This window comes from Pseudophryne corroboree, chromosome 7 (genome assembly GCF_028390025.1).
Source record: "Pseudophryne corroboree isolate aPseCor3 chromosome 7, aPseCor3.hap2, whole genome shotgun sequence".
NCBI lineage: Eukaryota > Metazoa > Chordata > Amphibia > Anura > Myobatrachidae > Pseudophryne > Pseudophryne corroboree.
Window position 1 is genome coordinate 69,755,793 of NC_086450.1, and position 23,629 is coordinate 69,779,421.

General features: G+C 42.5%; 3 protein-coding genes across 3 annotated transcripts; 2 read left to right on the forward strand and 1 right to left on the reverse strand.

The window, feature by feature from the left end:
* Positions 1 to 4,281: 4,281 nt before the first annotated feature.
* On the forward strand, positions 4,282 to 5,079 carry LOC134944039 (cyclin-dependent kinase 5 activator 1-like). The gene has a single exon (XM_063932578.1). It carries the CDS (start codon positions 4,282 to 4,284, stop codon positions 5,077 to 5,079), a length of 798 nt encoding a protein of 265 aa, XP_063788648.1.
* Positions 5,080 to 10,143: 5,064 nt separating this feature from the next.
* LOC134944040 (zinc finger MYM-type protein 1-like) lies at positions 10,144 to 20,818 on the reverse strand. The gene is made up of 3 exons (XM_063932579.1): positions 20,653 to 20,818; positions 17,422 to 17,433; positions 10,144 to 12,827 (listed from the first exon to the last, which is right to left on the reverse strand). Exons 1-3 carry the CDS (start codon positions 20,816 to 20,818, stop codon positions 10,144 to 10,146), a joined length of 2,862 nt encoding a protein of 953 aa, XP_063788649.1.
* A 19-nt stretch (positions 20,819 to 20,837) lies between these two features.
* On the forward strand, positions 20,838 to 21,648 carry LOC134944041 (cyclin-dependent kinase 5 activator 1-like). The gene has a single exon (XM_063932580.1). It carries the CDS (start codon positions 20,838 to 20,840, stop codon positions 21,492 to 21,494), a length of 657 nt encoding a protein of 218 aa, XP_063788650.1. The 3' UTR covers positions 21,495 to 21,648.
* The last annotated feature ends 1,981 nt before the right edge of the window (positions 21,649 to 23,629 follow it).

The window sequence follows — 23,629 nt, forward strand, 5'->3', positions numbered from 1 at the left end:
ACAAGCAGACAGTGAGACATATAAAGTGGGTGGGCAGAGCTCCGGCATGTGCCGGCTGTCAGTGTCTCCTGCTGTCGCCTCTGGCCTGCCCTGTTCCCTACCTAGTCTCCGAGTCAGTGTGTGCCCCCTGCTTCTCCTGTTCTGTGGCTGCCAGTATAGTGGCCTGTGGGAAGGGTGTGTGGGTGGGTGACAGCGCGCCCTCTAACTATTCCGCGCTCCACTGGAGCCACCCTCGCTACACCCCTGCTTGCGAGCAGGGCCTTCCTGCCTCTATGACTGTTATTACCCAGTTTTGTTTTATCTCTGTTGTTTCCAAATATAAAGCGCAACAGAATTTGCTGCGCTATCGAAGAAACTGTTAATAAAAGAATAATAAATAGGAGATTGGGGATCTGGTCGGTGTCCCAGCGGCCTGTATTCTGTCGGTTGTGAGACAGACACCGGAACACAGACTGCCGGAAAGTCGAAGGTGAGTATCAGGGTATATGCACTAGGGGGGGTTGTTAGCCGTAGCCGCCACCTCCCCACAGGTTAGCCCTAGATGGCACCCCCCAAGGGTTATGGTAGGGGGCAGGAGAGGGGTAAAATACTTACCCGTGTACAGTGTCGGGATGCCGCAGTCGGTGTTGTAACTGTTGGCATGCTGACAGCCGGTATTTCATACACAACCCGTAGATAGACATGACATATATAGATACACGGTAGGGAGATAGATATGAGATAGATATGACCTATATAGATATAAGGTAGGGAGATAGATATGAGATAGATATGACCTATACAGCTATAAGGTAGGGAGATAGATATGACCTATACAAATATAAGGTAGAAAGATAGATATGAGATAGATATGACCTATATAGATATAAGGTAAGGAGATAGATATGAGATAGATATGACCTATACAGACATAAGGTAGGGAGATAGATATGTCCTTTAAAGATATAAGGTAGGGAGATAGATATGAGATAGATATGACCTATATAGATGTAAGGTAGGTAGATAGATATGAGATATATATGACCTATATAGATATAAGGTAGGGAGATAGATATGTGATAGATATGACCAATATACTGTTGATATAAGGTAGGGAGATATATATGAGATAGATATGACCTACTGTATATAGATATAATGTAGGGAGATAGATATGAGATAGATATGACCTATATAGATATAAGGTAGGGAGATAGATATGAGATAGATATGACCTATATAGATATAAGGTAAGGAGATACATATGAGATAGATATGACCTATACAGATATAACGTAGGGACATAAATATGAGATAGATATGACCTATATATATATATAAGGTAGGGAGATAGATATGAGATAGATATGACCTATACAGATATAACGTAGGGAGATAATTATGAGATAGATATGACCTATATTGATATAAGGTAGAGAGATAGATATGAGATAGATATGACCTATATAGATTTAAGGTAAGGAGATAGATACTGTATGAGATAGATAATAAGATTTTAGACCTTCCGGTAAATCTTTTTCTCCTAGTCCATAGAGAATGCTGGGGACTCCGTAAAGACCAGGGGGTATAGATGGGCTATGCATTATACATGGGCACTATAAAGAACTTTTAGTATGGGTGTTCACTGGCTCCTCCCTCTGTGCCCCTCCTATCTCATATATCTATATATATCATATATCTATCTCATATCTATGTCTCTACCTTATATCTGTATAGGTTATATCTATCTTCTTACCTTATATCTATATAGGTCATATCTATCTCTCTACCTTATATATGTATAGGTTATAGCTAACTTCTTACCTTATATCTATATAGGTCATATCTATCTCATATCTATCTCTCTACCTTATAACTGTATAGGTCATATCTATCTCCCTACCTTTTATCTGTATAGGTCATATCTATCTCACATCTATCTCCCTACCTTATATCTATATAGGTCATATCTATCTCATATCTATCTCCCTACCTTATATCTATATAGGTCATATCTATCTCCTTACCTTATATCTATATAGGTCATATCTATCTCATATCTATCTCTCTACCTTATAGCTGTATAGGTCATATCTGTCTCCCTACCTTTTATTTGTATAGGTCATATCTATCTCACATCTATCTCCCTACCTTATATCTATATAGGTCATATCTATCTCATATCTATCTCCCTACCTTATATCTATATAGGTCATTTCTATCTCCTTACCTTATATCTATATAGGTCATATCTATCTCATATCTATCTCTCTACCTTATATTTATATAGGTCATATCTATCTCATATCTATCTCTCTACCTTATATCTATATAGGTCATATCTATCTCATATCTATCTAATATCTATCTCTCTACCTTATATCTATATAGGTCATATCTATCTCCCTACCTTATATCTATATAGGTCATATCTATCTCATATCTATCTCCCTACGTTATATCTATATAGGTCATATCTATCTCATATCTATCTCCCTACCTTATATCTATATAGGTCATATCTATCTCATATCTATCTCCCTACGTTATATCTGTATAGGTCATATCTATCTCATATCTATCTCTCTACCTTATATCTGTATAGGGGATATCCGCTCATATCTATCTCTCTACCTTATATCTGTATAGGTCATCTCTATCTCATATCTATCTCCCTACCTTATATCTGTATAGGTCATATCTATCTCATATCTATCTCTCTACCTTATATCTATATAGGTCATATCTATCTCCTTACCTTATATTTATATAGGTCATATCTATCTTATATCTATCTCTCTACCTTATATCTGTATAGGTCATATCTATCTCCCTACCTTATATCTATATAGGTCATATCTATCTCATATCTATCTCTCTACCTTATATCTGTATAGGTCATATCTATCTCATATCTATCTCCCTACCATATCTATATAGGTCATATATATCTCATATCTATCTCTCTACCTTATATCTATATAGGTCATATCTATCTCCTTACCTTATATTTATATAGGTCATATCTATCTTATATCTATCTCTCTACCTTATATCTGTATAGGTTATATCTATCTTCTTACCTTATATCCACTGTACTGTGTGTCGCCATACCTCCCAACATTTTGTTTCTGTGAAGAGGGACACACGCGCGGCTTAGTCGAGCGCGCTCCCGAAAAGGGGAGTGGCATATGAAAGGGGGCGTGGCTTTGTGGAAGACCCGTGATCGTGAGCCACGCCCTCGTTTTCATCACTGAGGGGGCATGCCCAGCGCTCTGTGAGCCACTGGCATGCCCCTTCTCCCTCTGACTCCAGTGAATAGACGCTGTGCGCATGCACACAGCATCTATTCACTGCTGTTCTGCTAAGCAGGGCAGAAAGAGACAGATCCTCCCAACTGCCCCCACCGCGGGACACTGCGGCCCGCGGGTGGGACAGCGGGACAGTCCCCAAAAAACGGGACTGTCCCGCAAAAATCGGGACAGTTGGGAGGTATGGTGTCGCATTAGAAGGATACAAGCGTGTGATCCACTGTGCACTTACCTACAGGGTCAGTTTTACCAATACTACATTATATAAGAAAAGAAACTACATAACAAGGATAGGCACAAGATTATTAAGAAAATACATCAGGTGCTAATTCTAAGCATCCATCGCATGTATCCACCAAATGTCCAATATTCAGCCATACACCCTCAGTTTCTGTTACATTATTACTTCAGTGCCAGCTGACATAGCCAGTGACCCGCTATTATCTCAGCGTTACATTCACAGACATGAAAGCATCTGACGTTATCTCATATTAAAAAGGAAGAATCATTTTTCTTAAAACACAGAAAGAGTAGGAGAAGCGTTATGGATCCATTGCTGAAGGGAAATAATTTTGTATTTGTTTTATTTTCAACTAATTATCTCTCAGATTATTCAAAATATCTTATTATTTATTTATTTTACATATATTCCCTCCCTTACAGGGCTGTAATGAGGGGATAATACCTTCTACATTTTCACCAATTTTCAGCACATGTAGCTCATTTGCATATAAAGGCACAAAAGTCACCAGCTCATTTGCATAAACAACGCATCACAATCACCAGCTCAGTTGCATCACAGTGATGTCACAATGCCACAGTAAGCAGGGAAAACCTCTGATTACGACCTGCTGGACTCAATTGCTGCCTAGTGTTGAACCGGGCAGCATCAGTCACGTGCTGGAAACAGACCGTAGCTATTGGATAACTTTCTACAATAGACTCACCACAGATTACAGACACCGGATTTGCTGGCATTCCTTGAATAAGAATGTGGAACTGTATGCCATTTCCGTGCAGCCGCAAGGCGAGGCGGCCTGATGAGGACTCAAGTGGGAACCATCGCACTGAGAACAGCGAGACTGCAAGACCTGCCGAGAGACGTTCGCTCATCGCGCGCTTTAGGAGATTCATGTCTAAGAGGAGGCAAGGCCAAATGGGTGGAACCAACATTACCCACCTCATCACTGAGAGCAGGAAGGATTCCATGCTATCCTGTGTGGATCTGCCAGCCTTAATACAGGCCTCACATGATGCTCCTGACAAGGAACCTGGTAGAGACCAGGAAGTGCGCTCACCTGCAAAATCCAATACGGTGCAGGCATCGACCAGCGACCTGTTCAGCTGTCTAATGGAGTTCCTCTGCCGCAGGTGTAAAGAATTCGTGGAGTTATCACCAACATATATTGCTCTATGGATAACCGCTGTAGACAGCTTCCTCTATCAATACTGGCGGAATGTCAGTTTCATCACTCCGACCAATCTAGCGTTTCTCTACATGCTCTGCCGAGAGGTCATGTCATCCGAGCTGCTCAGCGAGTGGGAGCTAATAGCAAGTCTATCAACATGTCTGTATGTATCCTATGCATACGTGGGCAGTGAGCTCTCCTACCCACTGATGCCGTTCCCTGTTGAATGCTCGAAGGAAGCCTTTTGGAATCGTTGCCTCTATGTTATCAACCTAATGAGTGTAAAGATGCTCCGCTTCCATGCTGACCCCCAGTATTTTGCCCAGGTCTTTGAGGATCTTAAAGCTGAGGGTGGACAGCAGGATATTACATCAGCTTAAAATCATACTGGACAGGCCCCGTTACCAAAACCGGCGGTGCGGCCTCAAAAGTGGATCAGCCTCCCATCAGAGGTGGTAGAGGCTAACAGTAAACAGTAACTGTGGTGAGCGTTGATGAAAATTCTGTTGCCATGAATTAAAGCAACAGCTCTGGCTTGAGAACCATAAAGTAGCTCAAATTCAGGCTTGGGAACCTAAGGCAAAAGAAACCCCATTTCAGGCTTGGGAACCTAAGGCAAAAGAAACCCAATTTCAGGCTTGGGAACCTAAGGCAAAGAAACCCAATTTCAGGCTTGGGAACCTAAGGCAAAGAAACCCACCCGTGGCTGTTATTGCATGGCTATCGGGCGTGGCCCCTTGGCGATGGGGTTACCAGTTCTTTAAGAATTGGTAGTGGCACAGCCACCATGGACCAACGCAATATTAATTTTTAGTTAAGTTAGAACAGTCTAAATGCGCAGTCAAACATGACATGACAGACTTTTTTGACAACTTTCAGCTTAAATTGCAAAAAGAGGATTTTTGGTCACTTACCATTGAATCCTTTTCTCTGAAGCAGGCTGTGGGACGCTGGACCATGGGATTGCAAGATGGGCTGGAGTTTGGCACTCAAACTACTGTCATTTTAATTCTAAACTCCTCCCCCTTCAACCCCACAATACTAGCACTTCTTTTAAAAGAGTACGGTAAGGATTAGCAGTAACCCAGTGAAACTGTTACAACAAACCATCAGGGAAATGACAGACAAGAACCTGTGTGTGATGGAGGGAACACATTGTCCCACAGCAAGGGAAGAAATTAGATAGTTTTTCTGTCTGTAAATAGCAGAGGGGAGAAGTACGGGTGAATTATGGAAAGTGTACAAAAGTTTAGGGAGTAGCACCATCTTAGATACATATAAATTATTGACAGATAAGAAGATCTTGGCCCATCTAATCTGCCCTTAGATAGATATGAAATAAAGAAATAAATACATAAATATCAGAAATACTGTATGTGAGATAGCAGAGGTGTAGCTAGGCACCAAGGTGCCCGGAGCAAGGGCATGTTTTGGTGCCACCCTCCCCTATACTGAATTGGAGGCCTAGCCAACACGTGGTGGAATGTTACATTTGAAAAAAAACACTATTTAAAAATCCTAAATTGGTGACAAGGGTGGTTGTAGACCTTGTGGAGCTCATGGTAATCTGATAATCTCCAAATATCTCAATTAAAATAATGCCCCAAATTTGACACCCCCCCCCCCACATACCCAAACCCTCCCTAAACTCTCAATAAAAATACTGCATCAAAATTGCCCCACACCCACCCCCACATATACTCTTTCATAGTCCCCAATGCCTTAACCCTATAACTGATATCCAGACTTGATAATCCCACTATGCTTCAATGAAAATAATGTCCCAGAATTTCCTGAGAGGCAGAGAGAGGTGCTGCAACATCAATGTAGAGAGAAGTGCTGCAGCAGCCGGGGCAGAGAGATGGCACAGTAGCCTGGGCAGGACAGAAGTAACCCTGCTGCACAGCTACAAGCAGACAGTGAGACATATAAAGAGGGTGGGCAGAGCTCCGGCATGTGCCGGCTGTCAGTGTCTCCTGCTGTCGCCTCTGGCCTGCCCTGTTCCCTACCTAGTCTCCGAGTCAGTGTGTGCCCCCTGCTTCTCCTGTTCTGTGGCTGCCAGTACAGTGGCCCGTGGGAAGGGTGTGTGGGTGGGTGACAGCGCGCCCTCTAACTATTCCGCGCTCCACTGGAGCCACCCTCGCTACACCCCTGCTTGCGAGCAGGGCCTTCCTGCCTCTATGACTGTTATTACCCAGTTTTGTTTTATCTCTGTTGTTTCCAAATATAAAGCGCAACAGAATTTGCTGCGCTATCGAAGAAACTGTTAGTAAAAGAATAATAAATAGGAGATTGGGGATCTGGTCGGCGTCCCAGCGGCCTGTATTCTGTCGGTTGTGAGACAGACACCGGAACACAGACTGCCGGAAAGTCGAAGGTGAGTATCAGGGTATATGCACTAGGGGGGGCTGTTAGCCGTAGCCGCCACCTCCCCACAGGTTAGCCCTAGATGGCACCCCCCAAGGGTTATGGTAGGGGGCAGGAGAGGGGTAAAATACTTACCCGTGTACAGTGTCTAGATGCCGAAGTCGGTGTTGTAACTGTTGGCATGCTGACAGCCGGTATTTCATACACAACCCGTAGATAGACATGACATATATAGATACACGGTAGGGAGATAGATATGAGATAGATATGACCTATATAGATATAAGGTAGGGAGATAGATATGAGATAGATATGACCTATACAGATATAAGGTAGGGAGATAGATATGACCTATACAAATATAAGGTAGAAAGATAGATATGAGATAGATATTACCTATATAGATATAAGGTAAGGAGATAGATATGAGATAGATATGACCTATACAGACATAAGGTAGGGAGATAGATATGTCCTTTAAAGATATAAGGTAGGGAGATAGATATGAGATAGATATGACCTATATAGATGTAAGGTAAGTAGATAGATATGAGATATATATGACCTATATAGATATAAGGTAGGGAGATAGATATGTGATAGATATGACCAATATACTGTTGATATAAGGTAGGGAGATATATATGAGATAGATATGACCTACTGTATATAGATATAATGTAGGGAGATAGATATGAGATAGATATGACCTATATATATATAAGGTAGGGAGATAGATATGAAATAGATATGACCTATATACTGTTGAGATAAGATAGGGAGATATATATGAGATAGATATGACCTACTGTATATCGATATAATGTAGGGAGATAGATATGAGATAGATATGACCTATATAGATATAAGGTAGGGAGATAGATATGAGATAGATATGACCTATATAGATATAAGGTAAGGAGATAGATATGAGATAGATATGACCTATACAGATATAACGTAGGGACATAGATATGAGATAGATATGACCTATATATATATATATAAGGTAGGGAGATAGATATGAGATAGATATGACCTATACAGATATAACGTACGGAGATAATTATGAGATAGATATGACCTATATTGATATAAGGTAGGGAGATAGATATGAGATAGATATGACCATTATAGATATAAGGTAAGAAGATAGCTATAACCTATACAGATATAAGGTAGAGAGATAGATATGAGATAGATATTACCTATATAGATATAAGGTAGGGAGATAGATATGAGATAGATATGACCTAAATAGATATAAGGTAAGGAGATAGATATGACCTATATAGATATAAGGTAGAGAGATAGATATGAGATAGATATGACCTATGTAGATATAAGGTAAGAAGATAGATATAACCTATACAGATATAAGGTAGAGAGATAGATATGAGATAGATATGACCTATATAGATATAAGGTAAGGAGATGGATATGACCTATATAGATATAAGGTAGGGAGATAGATATGAGATAGGTATGACCTATATAGATATAAGGTAGAGAGATAGATATGAGATAGATAAGACCTATATAGATATAAAGTAGGGAGAAAGATATGACCTATATAGATATAAGGTAGAAAGATAGATATGAGATAGATATGACCTATATAGATATAAGGAAGGGAGATAGATATGAGATAGATATGACCTATACACATATAAGGTAGGGAGACAGATATTAGACAGATATGACCTATACAGATATAAGGTAGGGAGATAGATATGACATATACAGATATAAGGTAGAGAGATAGATATGAGATAGATATGACCTATATAGATATAAGGTAAGAAGATAGATATAACCTATACAGATATCAGGTAGAGAGATAGATATGACCTATAGAGATATAAGGTAGGGAGATACATATGACCTATATAGATATAAGGTAGAGAGATAGATATGACCTATATAGATATAAGGTAAGGAGATAGATATGAGATAGATATGACCTATACAGATATAATGTAGGGAGATAGATATGAGATAGGTATTACATATACAAATATAAGGTAGGGAGATAGATATGACCTATACAGATGTAAGGTAGGGAGATAGATATGAGATAGATATGTCCTATACAGATATAAGGTAGGGAGATAAATATGACCTATAAAGATAAAAGGTAGGGAGATAGATATGAGATGGATATGACCAGGGCCGGTGCTAGGGTGTTCGGCGCCCTCCTGCAAACAATAAATTTAGCGCCCTTCTACAAATGGAATACATGATTTGCTAGCTGTCAGGATGCTGGCAATCACATGACCAACAGCGGCATCCTGACAGCGGAGGGTTACGTATATTTATCCCGCCCACCCTAACCCTTGGGGGTTGTGGCTAGGGCTACCCCCCTTGGGTGTTGGCTATGGATAACCCTTGCTTGGTGGTGGCTAGGGCTAACCCCCCATACTTAGCTTCGTGATGGCGGCATTTTGTGTTACTGATTGGGGTCGTGATTCCGGCATTGGTCCCATGACTGCTGGCACCCCGACAGCCAGGATGCTAAACATATCCCCAAATATGTCCTATTGACATGTCTAACTACAATATTTCATAGTTTCAAATGTAATGTGCAATATGTTGGAAAATAAGTGATTGAACTCGTGTCTATGCTGACTTTGTTTAATGTTCCAATAAAGAGATGTTAAAAAAAATTACACCTTCCTGTTTTAAGTTTTCCATTTTTAACACTATGTATGTATTCAACTCATATAATAAACTACAACAAAGAGAGGTAAAACATTGCAAACAGCAAACATTTATTGAATAATAAATTATTTTTAAATAAGTATTAACTTAAAATGACAAACTTTAGTGGGGAGTTCAGAAGATAAAGACTAATACTGAGGTACATTATTTCCAGTATATCCTATAACAGTGAGAGATAGTGGCCTTATCATAATTTGTTTAGTGCAAATAAAGTACAGTACCAAAATAACTAAACAACATTTATTTATATAGTCTAGGCTTATACTGTACTTTGGGTATTCAACCAGTGAAGAAGCTTTATGTCCAGATACTTTAGCTGAAGTGATCATGGCATTCTCAGGGTTTATGGGAACAGGTTACAGCCATTTAGCCCTGCGTGCTTTCATACTTGCAAACTTTGATACCAATTCTTCAATTTTCAGCTGGTCACAAACATCACACTCAATAGCAACCATTGAGAGACTGACAAGCCTCTCCTGTGAAATGCTTGATCGCAAATAGTTTTTTATTAATTTTAACCTGGAAAAAGATCTTTCTCCACTTGCCACACTAACCGGAAGAGTTAGTAATATTCTGAATGCAATTTTTAAATTTGGGAATGACAGTTCATTGGAATGTATAAACTTAATTGCTTCATATGGATTTTCTAAATTTTCCAATTCTGTTGAAAACAGATCCCTGAAGGCACACAGTTCATCGAATAATTTGTTTCCATTGATGTCTCTGTTACCACCATCTGATAAGTGGTTTTCCAAGTTAATGCACTGCTGTCTCAAATTTTCTTTGTCTTGTTCAGCAATGTTCTTTAGGTCATATAAAAACTTGAATCTATTGGTATGTTGCTGCAACTGTTCAAATCTTTCCTTGAGGGATGACATCACTACATCTAAAACAGTGTAGAAAAAATTAACTCGGAATACATCTGCAGGAGCTTGAGGGTATTCATCTGCGTGCTCATAATCAAATTGTGTAGCCTTTCTTCTTTGACATATTTTTGAAGCAGGTTTAAATTGAGGCTCCCCATCAAGATCTTGGCATAGCTGTCTGGAAGTTTCAAGCAAAGACTCGTAACTTGCATCTGTGCGGTAGTCAGAAACAAAAACTCTTAAATTATCAATTGCAGTCAAAGCAATGGAAATATTTTCCCCAGCATTTTGAAGCATCTTGCTCACAGGATTAATATGATTTAGCAGGTCATGCCATAGTACAAGGGAGCACAAGAATTGGAAATCCTTTAAACTGGAGCAGAAATTCTTGGCTTGATTTCTTGAATCTCTATCAAATTTTTCATCACAAAAGATTTCGTATAACGAGTCATAAATTTCTCCAGTTTGATATCTGAGTGGCCGTAGAGCATCAATGTGACTTTCCCACCTTGTTTCATATACAGGCTTAAGTGTCAAGGACGAAATATGTTTCTTGAGAACTCCCCAACGCTTCACAGATGCTGAGAAAAACTTAAATATCTCTTGAACAGTTCCAAAAAAGCTGACTGTTTCACAATTGACTTTGGCGGCATCATTTACAACCAAATTAAGGCTGTGAGCAGCACAGGGCTCATAGAAGGCACGTGGGTTCTTGTTTAAAATTAATTTTTGCAAGCCAATCTTTTTTCCTCGCATATTGGCACCATTGTCGTAGCCTTGTCCTCTAATATTCTCTATATTAAGATTCCAGGAAGACATTTTAGTCAGAATGATCTCACACAAGCCTTCACCACTTGAATTATCCACTTCAAGGAAACCCAAAAAGTGTTCTTCAATTAGAACATTGTTTTCCTTGCACGAAACAAAACGTATGACAACAGTCATTTGCTCAGTGTGGCTAATGTCTGGTGTACAGTCCAGAATGATTGAAAAATATCTGGCCTCCTTGATAGAAGAAACAATCTTTTCTGTGATGGCATTGCCCAGTAATTCAATCATTTCATTTTGAATATCCTTGCTTAAATAATGAACTTTCGATTCTGTCCGGATTGTTCTCTCTATATGAGTAGCGATAACAGGATCAAATTTTCCAAATAGTTCCACTAGTTTCAGAAAATGTCCATTGTTCTTCTGGTAGATTTTATCAGATGAACCTATTAGTGCAAGACACTGAGAACCAAGATATTTAATCATTTCAATAAGTCTTGTTATTACATCGATCCAATGTTTCTTTTCTAGTTCGAACAATCGTTGATTTTGGGAATCTAGTGTGGACTTATTCTTCAGATTTTTTTGTAAGTCATACCATGTCTTCAAATGTTGTATGTGACTCAGACTTGTTTCGTGTGCATGAAGAGCTTTGGATAAACTCTGCCATCGATTATAGCCCATAGATACAAAGCTGGAAGAGCCACTTGTATCTGATGGTGAAAATAATTTGCAGCAGAAGCAAAAAACACAATCTTTATCTGCTGAATAAACTAGCCAAGGCCTTGGCAGTAATTCACCATTTTCCATTTTACGATTATAGTACGTGTTGCTGAACTTCCGTCTATTGGCATCCATAGGGTAAACAATGTTTTTTTTCTGAATAGGGCCTGCTTCTATAAGAATCATTCTTATTTTGTCTGTGATTTTGGGCCATTTAGCTGGATTCTCTAACTGAAGAGAATGCGATGATGATAATGGTAAATTTGTTTCTTCCCCTGTTTGGTTTGTTTCGTCTCCTGTCGCTATATCTTCTTCTGTTATGCCATACAGATCTTGGCTAGTTTCAGAAGTGCTAGCTACATTTTCTTCCAGTTGTGGGTACTGACTTGTTGAAGTAATTGGTAGACTTTCTTCTTTTCGTGATAATTCAATTGTAGAGGTACTTTCTTGGTCTTCATCCAACTGGACGTTCTCACTTGTAGAAGTACCAGATTCAATGTCTTCAGTTTGTGTGTTGTCAATAGTACTTTTTGCTTTTTTTATATAATTATAAAGTGCACCAGCTTGTTTTTTGAGGGCCTCCTCTTTTGCTGCCTTTCTTTTCTTGTTTTGCCAGCCTGATAATTTTTTTTTCCCTTCCATTGTAACAATGGAAACGTAACACCATTTAGGTATTGGTAGATCTAGGAAAAATATACAAGTATTGTTTACACATGGATATGAATGATCTCAACTCACTTCAACCAAATAAAAGATGAATTATGAGATTTAGAAATATACATCAAAGACGGAACACACATACCAGAAATTTTAGGAGATATGTAGATTTTAACAGCTGTATATTACCTGCGTCATGGTTATGCCTTGCAAATGATTGCCGCTTTAAAAAAAACGTGCAAAATCAGCCGGGGTCTCACAGCTCCAATCATCTCTTACAGCATTACATCCAGCACTTTGTGTCATCTTCAATCGGTCAAGTTAAAGCTGAGCAACAAAAAATGCGCATGGCTGGTCTTGGGTGGGGGGAGAGGTCCTTTAGACTCGCATCCACTTGAATAGGATAGGCTACAAAATAGTCTGTGCACAGGGCACACAGCAACATTGGTGTGAGTGGTGGGTGAAGCCACTGCTGCCAGTATGTATAGCACTGCTGGTTACCAGGGCAACTCCTGTGACAGGGTAAAGCAATACAACTATAAGAACTTAAATAAAAAAGAAAGAAGGGTGAGTGACAGAGAGGGTGAGAGTCAGTGGGTGACAGGGAGAGGATAATGACCGGGGAAAGGCAGTGGGAGATGGGCAATGGTGAAATTAGGGAGAGGCAGTGGGTGAGGGGGAGAAGAAGTGTTGGACGGATAGATGGTGACACCAAAGAAAGGCAGTAGGAGATGGGCAGAGGGTGATGCTGGGAAAGGTAGAGTATGACGCTGGGGACAGGCACTGTGAGACAGGCAGAGGGTGACATTGAGGAGAGGAAGTGGGAGATGGGCAGAAGATCCAATAGGTATCAATGATTTTGAGTAACACAAGAAAACTCCTACTTGGGGCATGCTTCAATTAGATATGATTGTAGTAGTTGAAACTACTTTTTATTAGTACCATTTAATATAGAGGATAAAAAAAGATTTTATTAAGGTAAAACATACAATTTATAGTAGGTATCCATTAGTATGGTATAGCAATAACCGAGGTGAAATTGTTGTAAAATACAACCAGTACCAGCAACAGGTGTGGTTAAAGGGGACACCTGTACCGGGCCCCAAGGATCAGAGGGTCCCCAAGGATATGCCGCTTAGTGCCTGGCAGGGATTTGAATGTCTTGTCTAAATAGGGCAGTGAGCTGTAGGCAGTGTGGCCGCAGTCTCAGAGTGACAGGAGACTCTCACACACAGTGACTGTGCACCCACTCTATCAGGTCCAGCTCTGTTGCAGGCAGTGACATGGCAGCAGATCCGCTAGCCGGGAATCCCGTGCCCTGCGCTGACCTCTTCTAGTGTTGTGTGGTGTTCGGATCTGGGTACTGGGGAGTGCAGGACAGGTGAGTCTCTCCCCAGGGTAAGAGTGGCTTGGTGAGGGGACAAATGGTTTTGGGATGAGGTCTGGGAGCTGGGAATACAGCATGGAGTCATTGGGGACAGACAGATTGTGGGGTGTGTTGGAGGAAGATAAAGGCTGTGGTTTGTGTGAGTGAGTAAGAATACATATTTCGCAGAAAATCCGTTGCACTTCAATATATATATATGTATATATATATATATATATATATATATAGTCACAACTGAGGGCTAGGGCTGACGAGAGGAAGCCTCAGTTGTAGGGGCTGAGATGTACTTAAACTTAGAGGGCTGTATCAGACCCTTAGACATGCAGGTGGACTTGCAGTACCAGTGCCCGAAGGCGTGACCACGACAACATCAGTAAAAGTCAATGGGTTTTTATTAAGCACAGTTCTAAAAATACATCAGCAGTACTATTCAGTATGGAATGAGCAAATGGAAACAAGACACAGTTCCTTGAAGTGCTGCAGAATAGAGGATGCCTGTGGGTGTGGTAATATCAGGTACAGTTCTAATAGACCTGGAGATGGAATGTCCTCAACCAAGACCTGTCTGCAGAATAGTGAAATAATAATAGGAACTGGACAGCAGGTGTTTCACTGGAAGCTGGTACTATTGTTGAATGAGAGTAGACTGCCGAGTATGCCGGGTGGAACCGGGACAGATGATGAACTGTGAATTATTATGCACAAATTAAGCTAGAGTTCGATTATTCTGAAGATCGATGGTTAGTTGATAATCGATGGCGGAGCAACGATGATTCTTGGAAGCTGGACACCGCTGGAAGCTGAATGCAGGATGCCGGTGTTAGTAATAGCCTGGAGTAGAATGCAATGGCTGACTGGGCACCGCTGGAAGCTGAATGCTGGAAGCTGGTGTTAGCAATAGCCAGGAGTCAGGCTGCACCGCAAGGTGGTAGGCTGGTGCGGGTCTCTAGTGGAGTTTGGAAGCAGGAGCTGGAAAACCTGAGCAGAAACAACCACAAGGAGGAGAGTCCGGTACACAGGGTTTGACAACCAAAGCACTGACAATTTCCTGGTTCAGGCACAGGATACTTATACCTGCAGCAAGGCAGGCATTGGCTGAGCAATTATGCAGATTCAGTAGAGCAGCGGATTGTTGGGAACTGAAGCATGTGACTGAAACCAACATGGCTGCGCCCGTGTTAGCACTTGGAGGGAAAGCCAGCCTGGGAAACCACATGGAGATTCAGCGGCAATGGCAGCGGAGACCGCGGAGGGCAGGAGGCACCACACTGGCAACTTGCATACTGGAACCACATGGATGACAGCGGAGCCCGCGGCAGGCATGAGACGTTACACTGAGAAATCTTTATACTAGGAAAATTGGAACGGCGGCGAAGGCCACAGAAGGCTGGAGATGCCATTCTGAGATTTAAAATGAGGCCGCTGTGACAGTGCTGCAAGATGGCAGGAGAGAAATGTAGAGTGTGGACATCAGCAACACAGATGAGATACGGCCCTGAACCGCTGAGCCAGCTTCAGGAGACTTCTGAATTGTAAGTAATGGCGTCCAGTTACCCGGATCATGACACACACACACACATATATATATATATATATATATATATACACACATACATACATATACATATATATATATATATACATACATATATACATACATACATACTGTATATGTATGTGTGTGTGTTTGTGTGTATATATATATATATATATATATAAAATAATCTGAGAGTACCCCAGGGATATCACTGTACCGGGCACCAAGATTTCTGTTGCCGGCCCTGAAAATACTGTCCCAGATTTCCTAGGTAAGTCAATCTGGGTTAGTCTGGGGTAAAGAGGAATCAATAAATCCCTGTAGTAGGGTTTTCACAGAGAGTGTCCCTCTAAATTTTACACATGAACTCTTTTTAAATACACCTGTTTTTTATAGTTGAGTTGGTAGAAGCCCTGAACGGATCAGTGAGGTCCGTGTGGATTTCAGTGTCAAAAAAAGGCATAGTTAAAAAAAAAAATGACGTGGGATCCCCCCTCCTAAGTATAACCAGCCCCGGGCTCCTGTGAGCTGGTCCTGGTTGCTTAAATACGGGGGGAAAATTGCGTAGGGGTCCCCCGTATTTTAACAACCAGCACTGGGCTCTTGGACCGGTCCTGGTTTAAAAAATACGAGGAACAAAAGATGTAGGGGGTCCCCATATTTTTGAAACCAGCACCGGGCTCCACTAGCCAGGGGGGTAATGCCACAGCCCGGGGACACGTTTATATCGGTCCACAGGGCCAAAGCATTTAGCTCCCCCAACTAGTCATCCCTGGCCGGGGAGCAATGGAAGAGTGGCGACCCCCTAAATAAAGGGGTCCCCCCCCTCCAGGCACCCAAGGGCCAGGGATGAAGCCCGGGGCTGTCCCCAGCACCCCTGGGCTGTGGGTGCTGGGCTGATAGTTGTGTTAAAAAAAAGATAATATTGTCTTTGACTTGAGGAACTACAGGTCCTAGCAAGCCTCCCCCGCATGCTGGTACTTGAAGAACCACAAGTACCAGCATGTGGGACATTAAAGGGCTCGCTTGTACCTGCAGTTCCAAGAGTCAAAGAAATATTAAAATAAACACAGTACACACACACCGTGACAGTACAATTTTATTAAAGCATACAGTACATACACACACATACTTACCTACCTTCTCACGTCGCATCGGTCCCCTTGTCAAGTAGAATCCAAATGCGTTACCTGTAAAAATAATAATAATGAAAAAAAAATATATATATATATATACTCAACCAAATCCAGAGCTGAATGGTCCTCTTCGTTCCATGTAGGCATCCAGGGTTAAAGATGGCAACGTCTCTGTGATTGGCTATGCGTAGCTCCATAGGTATTAATGGAGCGTCTTTTTTCCATTACCCTAAGCATTTAACGAGGGTAACCATAAAGGGCATAACCAATTGACCTGCGGTTACAGTGGAAACTGCAGTTCAGTTGGGGATGCCCTTTTTTATTTCCCTTGTTAAGCACATGGGAAATAAGAAAAGACACTCCATTGGCTGTGGGTGATGCTGAGTATGATGCTAGGGAAAGGCAGCGTAAGATGGACTGGTGGTCACACTGGGGAGAGAATGTGGGTGAAAGGCAGTGCGAAACCGCATTAAACAAAAAAAAAAACATAAAAAAGTAAGCTTACCTCACTATTACTTGATTCCAATTTATCCAATCGGAAATTGAAAGTAGGTCCTCACCTTCGCCAATACCTACAAAGTACAAAATATATGTTCATATTATAATTAATGTAGGAATTCTACATAATAATAAATTATAATATAATAAATAATATAATTCATATTTTAAAGGGCGGTAGGGAAAGGCAACAAAAAACGGGCAGAGGGTGACACTGGGGAGACATAAAGCATAACGGCCGTGGAGAGGCAGTGGTAGAGGGTGACACTGAGGGGAGGGAGACGGTGATGTTGGGAAAGGGCAGTGGGAGATGGGCAGTCGGTAACACTGGGGTGAGGTAGAGGATAACTGCGCTGGGGAGAGGCAGTGGGTGACACTGGGGATGGATAGAGGGTGGCGCTGGGGAGAGGCAGTGGTATAAGGTGACACTGAGGAGAGGGAGACGGTGATGTTGGGAAAGGGCAGTGGGTGACACTGGGGTGAGGTAGAGCGTAACCGTGCTTGGGAGAGGTAGTGGGAGATGGGCAGTGGGTGACACTGGGGTGAGGTAGAGGGTAACCACGCTTGGGAGAGGCAGTGGGAGATGGGCAGGGGTGACACTGGTAGATTTACAGGGTGACGCTGGGGACTGATAGTGGGTGATGGCTGAGGGTGATGCTGGGGAACAGCAGCGGGAGATAGGCAGGGGGTTGTCCTGGGGAGAGAGTGTTGGTGACAGACAGTGGGAAAATGCATTAAACAAAAAAAAAATAACTCACTATTACTTTACTCCAATTGGTCCAATCGGACAGCGACAGAAGGTCCTCACCAGGTGCCAATACCTGCAATGTACAAAATATATGTTTAGAATTTAATCTAAAAAAATACATATAGAGAGAGAGAGAGAGAGAGAGAGAGCAGGCAGCAGCTATAATACAATAGTGCGGGCCAAATATACAATTAGCTTTGATCGTTTTGGAGTTAATGAATTCACCCCCCTAAATATTCAATTACGAACCGTGTTCGTCCATTTTAGAGCCATTTTTGCCGATATCTTTTCCCCTCTTTATGTAAGTGAAAAGGCATTGGTGAAAAATGCCTCAAAATCGGCGAAAATGGTCTGCGGTTCGACGGAAAACACATGGATTTCCCGATCCACGTGTTTTCCGCCCGTGCCGCATTTTTCACCTAGGCAAAAAAATGGCCCTGCTATTGCATAGGGCGAATCACCATTCGGACTAAAAACAGCACAAAGCTAAGGCCCTCCTTCCGAGTTGTTCGCTCGCAAGCTGCTTTTAGCAGCATTGCACACGCTAAGCCGCCGCCTACTGGGAGTGAATCTTAGCTTCTCAAAATTGCGAACGACAGAATCGCAATATTGCGATTAGCACACTTCTTAGCAGTTTCTGAGTAGCTCGAGACTTACTCTGCCATTGCGATCAGTTCAGTCAGTTTCGTTCCTGGATTGACGTCACACACACGCCCAGCGTTCACCCAGGCACTCCCCCGTTTCTCCAGCCACTCCCGCGTTTTTCAAAAATACGTCAGCGTTTTTTCACACACACCCATAAAACGGTCAGTTTCCGCCCAGAAGCACCCACTTCCTGTCAATCACATTACAATCGCCAGAACGAAGAAAAAACCTCGTAATGCCGTGAGTAAAATACCTAACTGCATAGCAAATTTACTTGGCGCAGTCGCAGTGCGGACATTGTGCATGCGCGTTAGCGACTGACCGCTCCGTTGCGAAAAAAAAATAAAGAGCGATCAACTCGGAATGACCACCTAAATTTTTTCGTCTAGGTGAATTTTTTTTTAGATAATTGCATACCCCCCGCTACCTGATACAGAGTCACACACCTACATATACATGGTTGGGTGTGCGTTACCGCCGCTGGGGATCCAGTCGGTCAGCATACTGACCGTGGGATCCTGGCGTAGAAATGCCGGCGGGGGGGCCAGCGCAACAAGCCACTTGCGGCCTTGCTGCGCTCGCCGTGCTTCGGGGTGGTTGGTGACTCTATGGGTGTCGTGGACATCCACAAGTGGGAATAGTCCCTGCTAGTCGGCATGCCGACTGTCAAATTTAGAGGGGGCGGGATATAGCCGTCGGTACTCCGTCGGTCACACAACTAAATCCCCATACACATACCCCGCCCCACCCCCTACCATTATCTAAACCCCAGTAAAGTTAAAATAAATAAACACTATTAAATAATTATTTTAAACATTTATAATAAAAATAAAACACTTACCTTTTTTTCTGTAACTGCTTCTTCTGTCTTCACTCTTCAGCGTTTCCTGCTCCTCCTGTCTGCGTAGACTGGCTCCTCTTCAGCGGCCATTACACTCCTCTCCACACCAGAGTCCAGTCCTAGGGGAGTCCAGTCCTAGGTCATATCTATCTCATATCTATCACTCTACCTTATATCTATATAGGTCATATCTATCTCCTTACCTTATATCTATATAGGTCATATCTATCTATCCAAAAAACGGGACTGTCCCTCAAAAATCGGGACAGTTGGGAGGTATGGTGTCTCATTAGAAGGATACAAGCGTGTCATCCACTGTGCACTTACCTACAGGGTCAGTTTTACCAATACTACATTATATAAGAAAATAAACTACATATCAAGGATAGGCACAAGATTATTAAGAAAATACATCAGGTGCTGATTCTAAGCATCCATCGCATGTATCCACCAAATGTCCAATATTCAGCCATACACCCTCAGTTTCTGTTACATTATTACTTCAGTGCCAGCTGACATAGCCAGTGACCCGCTATTATCTCAGCGTTACATTCACAGACATGAAAGCATCTGACGTTATCTCATATTAAAAAGGAAGAATCATTTTTCTTAAAACACAGAAAGAGTAGGAGAAGCGTTATGGATCCATTGCTGAAGGGAAATAATTTTGTATTTGTTTTATTTTCAACTAATTATCTCTCAGATTATTCAAAATATCTTATTATTTATTTATTTTACACATATTCCCTCCCTTACAGGGCTGTAATGAGGGGATAATACCTTCTACATTTTCACCAATTTTCAGCACTTGTTGAATTGCCTACATGTAGCTCATTTGCATATAAAGGCACAAAAGTCACCAGCTCATTTGCATAAACAACGCATCACAATCACCAGCTCAGTTGCATCACAGTGATGTCACAATGCCACAGTAAGCATGGAAAACCTCTGATTACGACCTGCTGGACTCAATTGCTGCCTAGTGTTGAACCGGGCAGCATCAGTCACGTGCTGGAAACAGACCGTAGCTATTGGATAACTTTCTACAATCAGACTCACCACAGATTACAGACACCGGATTTGCTGGCATTCCTTGAATAAGAATGTGGAACTGTATGCCATTTCCGTGCAGCCGCAAGGCGAGGCGGCCTGATGAGGACTCAAGTGGGAACCATCGCACTGAGAACAGCGAGACTGCAAGACCTGCCGAGAGACGTTCGCTCATCGCGCGCTTTAGGAGATTCATGTCTAAGAGGAGGCAAGGCCAAATGGGTGGAACCAACATTACCCACCTCATCACTGAGAGCAGGAAGGATTCCATGCTATCCTGTGTGGATCTGCCAGCCTTAATACAGGCCTCACATGATGCTCCTGACAAGGAACCTGGTAGAGACCAGGAAGTGCGCTCACCTGCAAAATCCAATACGGTGCAGGCATCGACCAGCGACCTGTTCAGCTGTCTAATGGAGTTCCTCTGCCGCAGGTGTAAAGAATTTGTGGAGTTATCACCAACATATATTGCTCTATGGATAACCACTGTAGACAGCTTCCTCTATCAATACTGGCGGAATGTCAGTTTCATCACTCCGACCAATCTAGCGTTTCTCTACATGCTCTGCCGAGAGGTCATGTCATCCGAGCTGCTCAGCGAGTGGGAGCTAATAGCAAGTCTATCAACATGTCTGTATGTATCCTATGCATACGTGGGCAGTGAGCTCTCCTACCCACTGATGCCGTTCCCTGTTGAATGCTCGAAGGAAGCCTTTTGGAATCGTTGCCTCTATGTTATCAACCTAATGAGTGCAAAGATGCTCCGCTTCCATGCTGACCCCCAGTATTTTGCCCAGGTCTTTGAGGATCTTAAAGCTGAGGGTGGACAGCAGGATATTACATCAGCTTAAAATCATACTGGACAGGCCCCGTTACCAAAACCGGCGGTGCGGCCTCAAAAGTGGATCAGCCTCCCATCAGAGGTGGTAGAGGCTAACAGTAAACAGTAACTGTGGTGAGCGTTGATGAAAATTCTGTTGCCATGAATTAAAGCAACAGCTCTGGCTTGAGAATCATAAAGTAGCTCAAATTCAGGCTTGGGAACCTAAAGCAAAAGAAACCCCATTTCAGGCTTGGGAACCTAAGGCAAAAGAAACCCAATTTCAGGCTTGGGAACCTAAGGCAAAAGAAACCCAATTTCAGGCTTGGGAACCTAAGGCAAAGAAACCCACCCGTGGCTGTTATTGCATGGCTATCGGGCGTGGCCCCTTGGCGATGGCGTTACCAGTTCTTTAAGAATTGGTAGTGGCACAGCCACCATGGACCAACGCAATATTAATTTTTTGTTAAGTTAGAACAGTCTAAATGCGCAGTCAAACTTGCCATGACAGACTTTTTTGACAACTTTCAGCTTAAATTGCAAAAAGAGGATTTTTGGTCACTTACCTTTGAATCCTTTTCTCTGAAGCAGGCTGTGGGACGCTGGACCATGGGATTGCAAGATGGGCTGGAGTTTGGCACTCAAACTACTGTCATTTTAATTCTAAGCTCCTCCCCCTTCAACCCCACAATACTAGCACTTCTTTTAAAAGAGTACGGTAAGGATTAGCAGTAACCCAGTGAAGCTGTTACAACAAACCATCAGGGAAATGACAGTCAAGAACCTGCGTGTGAGGGAGGGAACACACAGCAAGGGAAGAAATTAGATAGTTTTTCTGTCTGTAAATAGCAGAGGGGAGAAGTACGGGTGACTTATGGAAAGTGTACAAAAGTTTAGGGAGTAGCACCATCTTAGATACATATGAATTATTGGCAGATAAGAAGATCTTGGCCCATCTAATCTGCCCTTAGATAGATATGAAATAAAGAAATAAATACATAAATATCAGAAATACTGTATGTGAGATAGCAGAGGTGTAGCTAGGCACCAAGGTGCCCGGAGCAAGGGCATGTTTTGGTGCCACCCTCCCCTATACTGAATTGGAGGCCTAGCCAACACGTGGTGGAATGTTACATTTGAAAAGAAACACTATTTAAAAATCCTAAATTCGTGACAAGGGTGGTTGTAGACCTTGTGGAGCTCATGGTAATCTGATAATCTCCAAATATCTCAATTAAAATAATGCCCCAAATGTGACCCCCCAACATACCCAAACCCTCCCTAAACTCTCAATGAAAATACTGCATCAAAATTGCCCCACCCCCACCCCCACATATACTCTTTCATAGTCCCCAATGCCTTAACCCTATAACTGATATCCAGACTTGATAATCCCACTATGCTTCAATGAAAATAATGTCCCAGAATTTCCAGAGGCAGAGAGAGGTGCTGCAACATCAATGTAGAGAGAAGTGCTGCAGCAGCCGGGGCAGAGAGATGGCACAGCAGCCTGGGCAGGACAGAAGTAACCCTGCTGCACAGCTACAAGCAGACAGTGAGACATATAAAGAGGGTGGGCAGAGCTCCGGCATGTACCGGCTGTCAGTGTCTCCTGCTGTCGCCTCTGGCCTGCCCTGTTCCCTACCTAGTCTCCGAGTCAGTGTGTGCCCCCTGCTTCTCCTGTTCTGTGGCTGCCAGTACAGTGGCCCGTGGGAAGGGTGTGTGGGTGGGTGACAGCGCACCCTCTAACTATTCCGCGCTCTACTGGAGCCACCCTCGCTACACCCCTGCTTGCGAGCAGGGCCTTCCTGCCTCTATGACTGTTATTACCCAGTTTTGTTTTATCTCTGTTGTTTCCAAATATAAAGCGCAACAGAATTTGCTGCGCTATCGAAGAAACTGTTAATAAAAGAATAATAAATAGGAGACTGGGGATGTGGTCGGCGTCCCAGCGGCCTGTATTCTGTCGGTTGTGAGACAGACACCGGAACACAGACTGCCGGAAAGTCGAAGGTGAGTATCAGGGTATATGCACTAGGGGGGGTTGTTAGCCGTAGCCGCCACCTCCCCACAGGTTAGCCCTAGATGGCACCCCCCAAGGGTTATGGCAGGGGGCAGGAGAGGGGTAAAATACTTACCCGTAAACAGTGTCGGGATGCCGCAGTC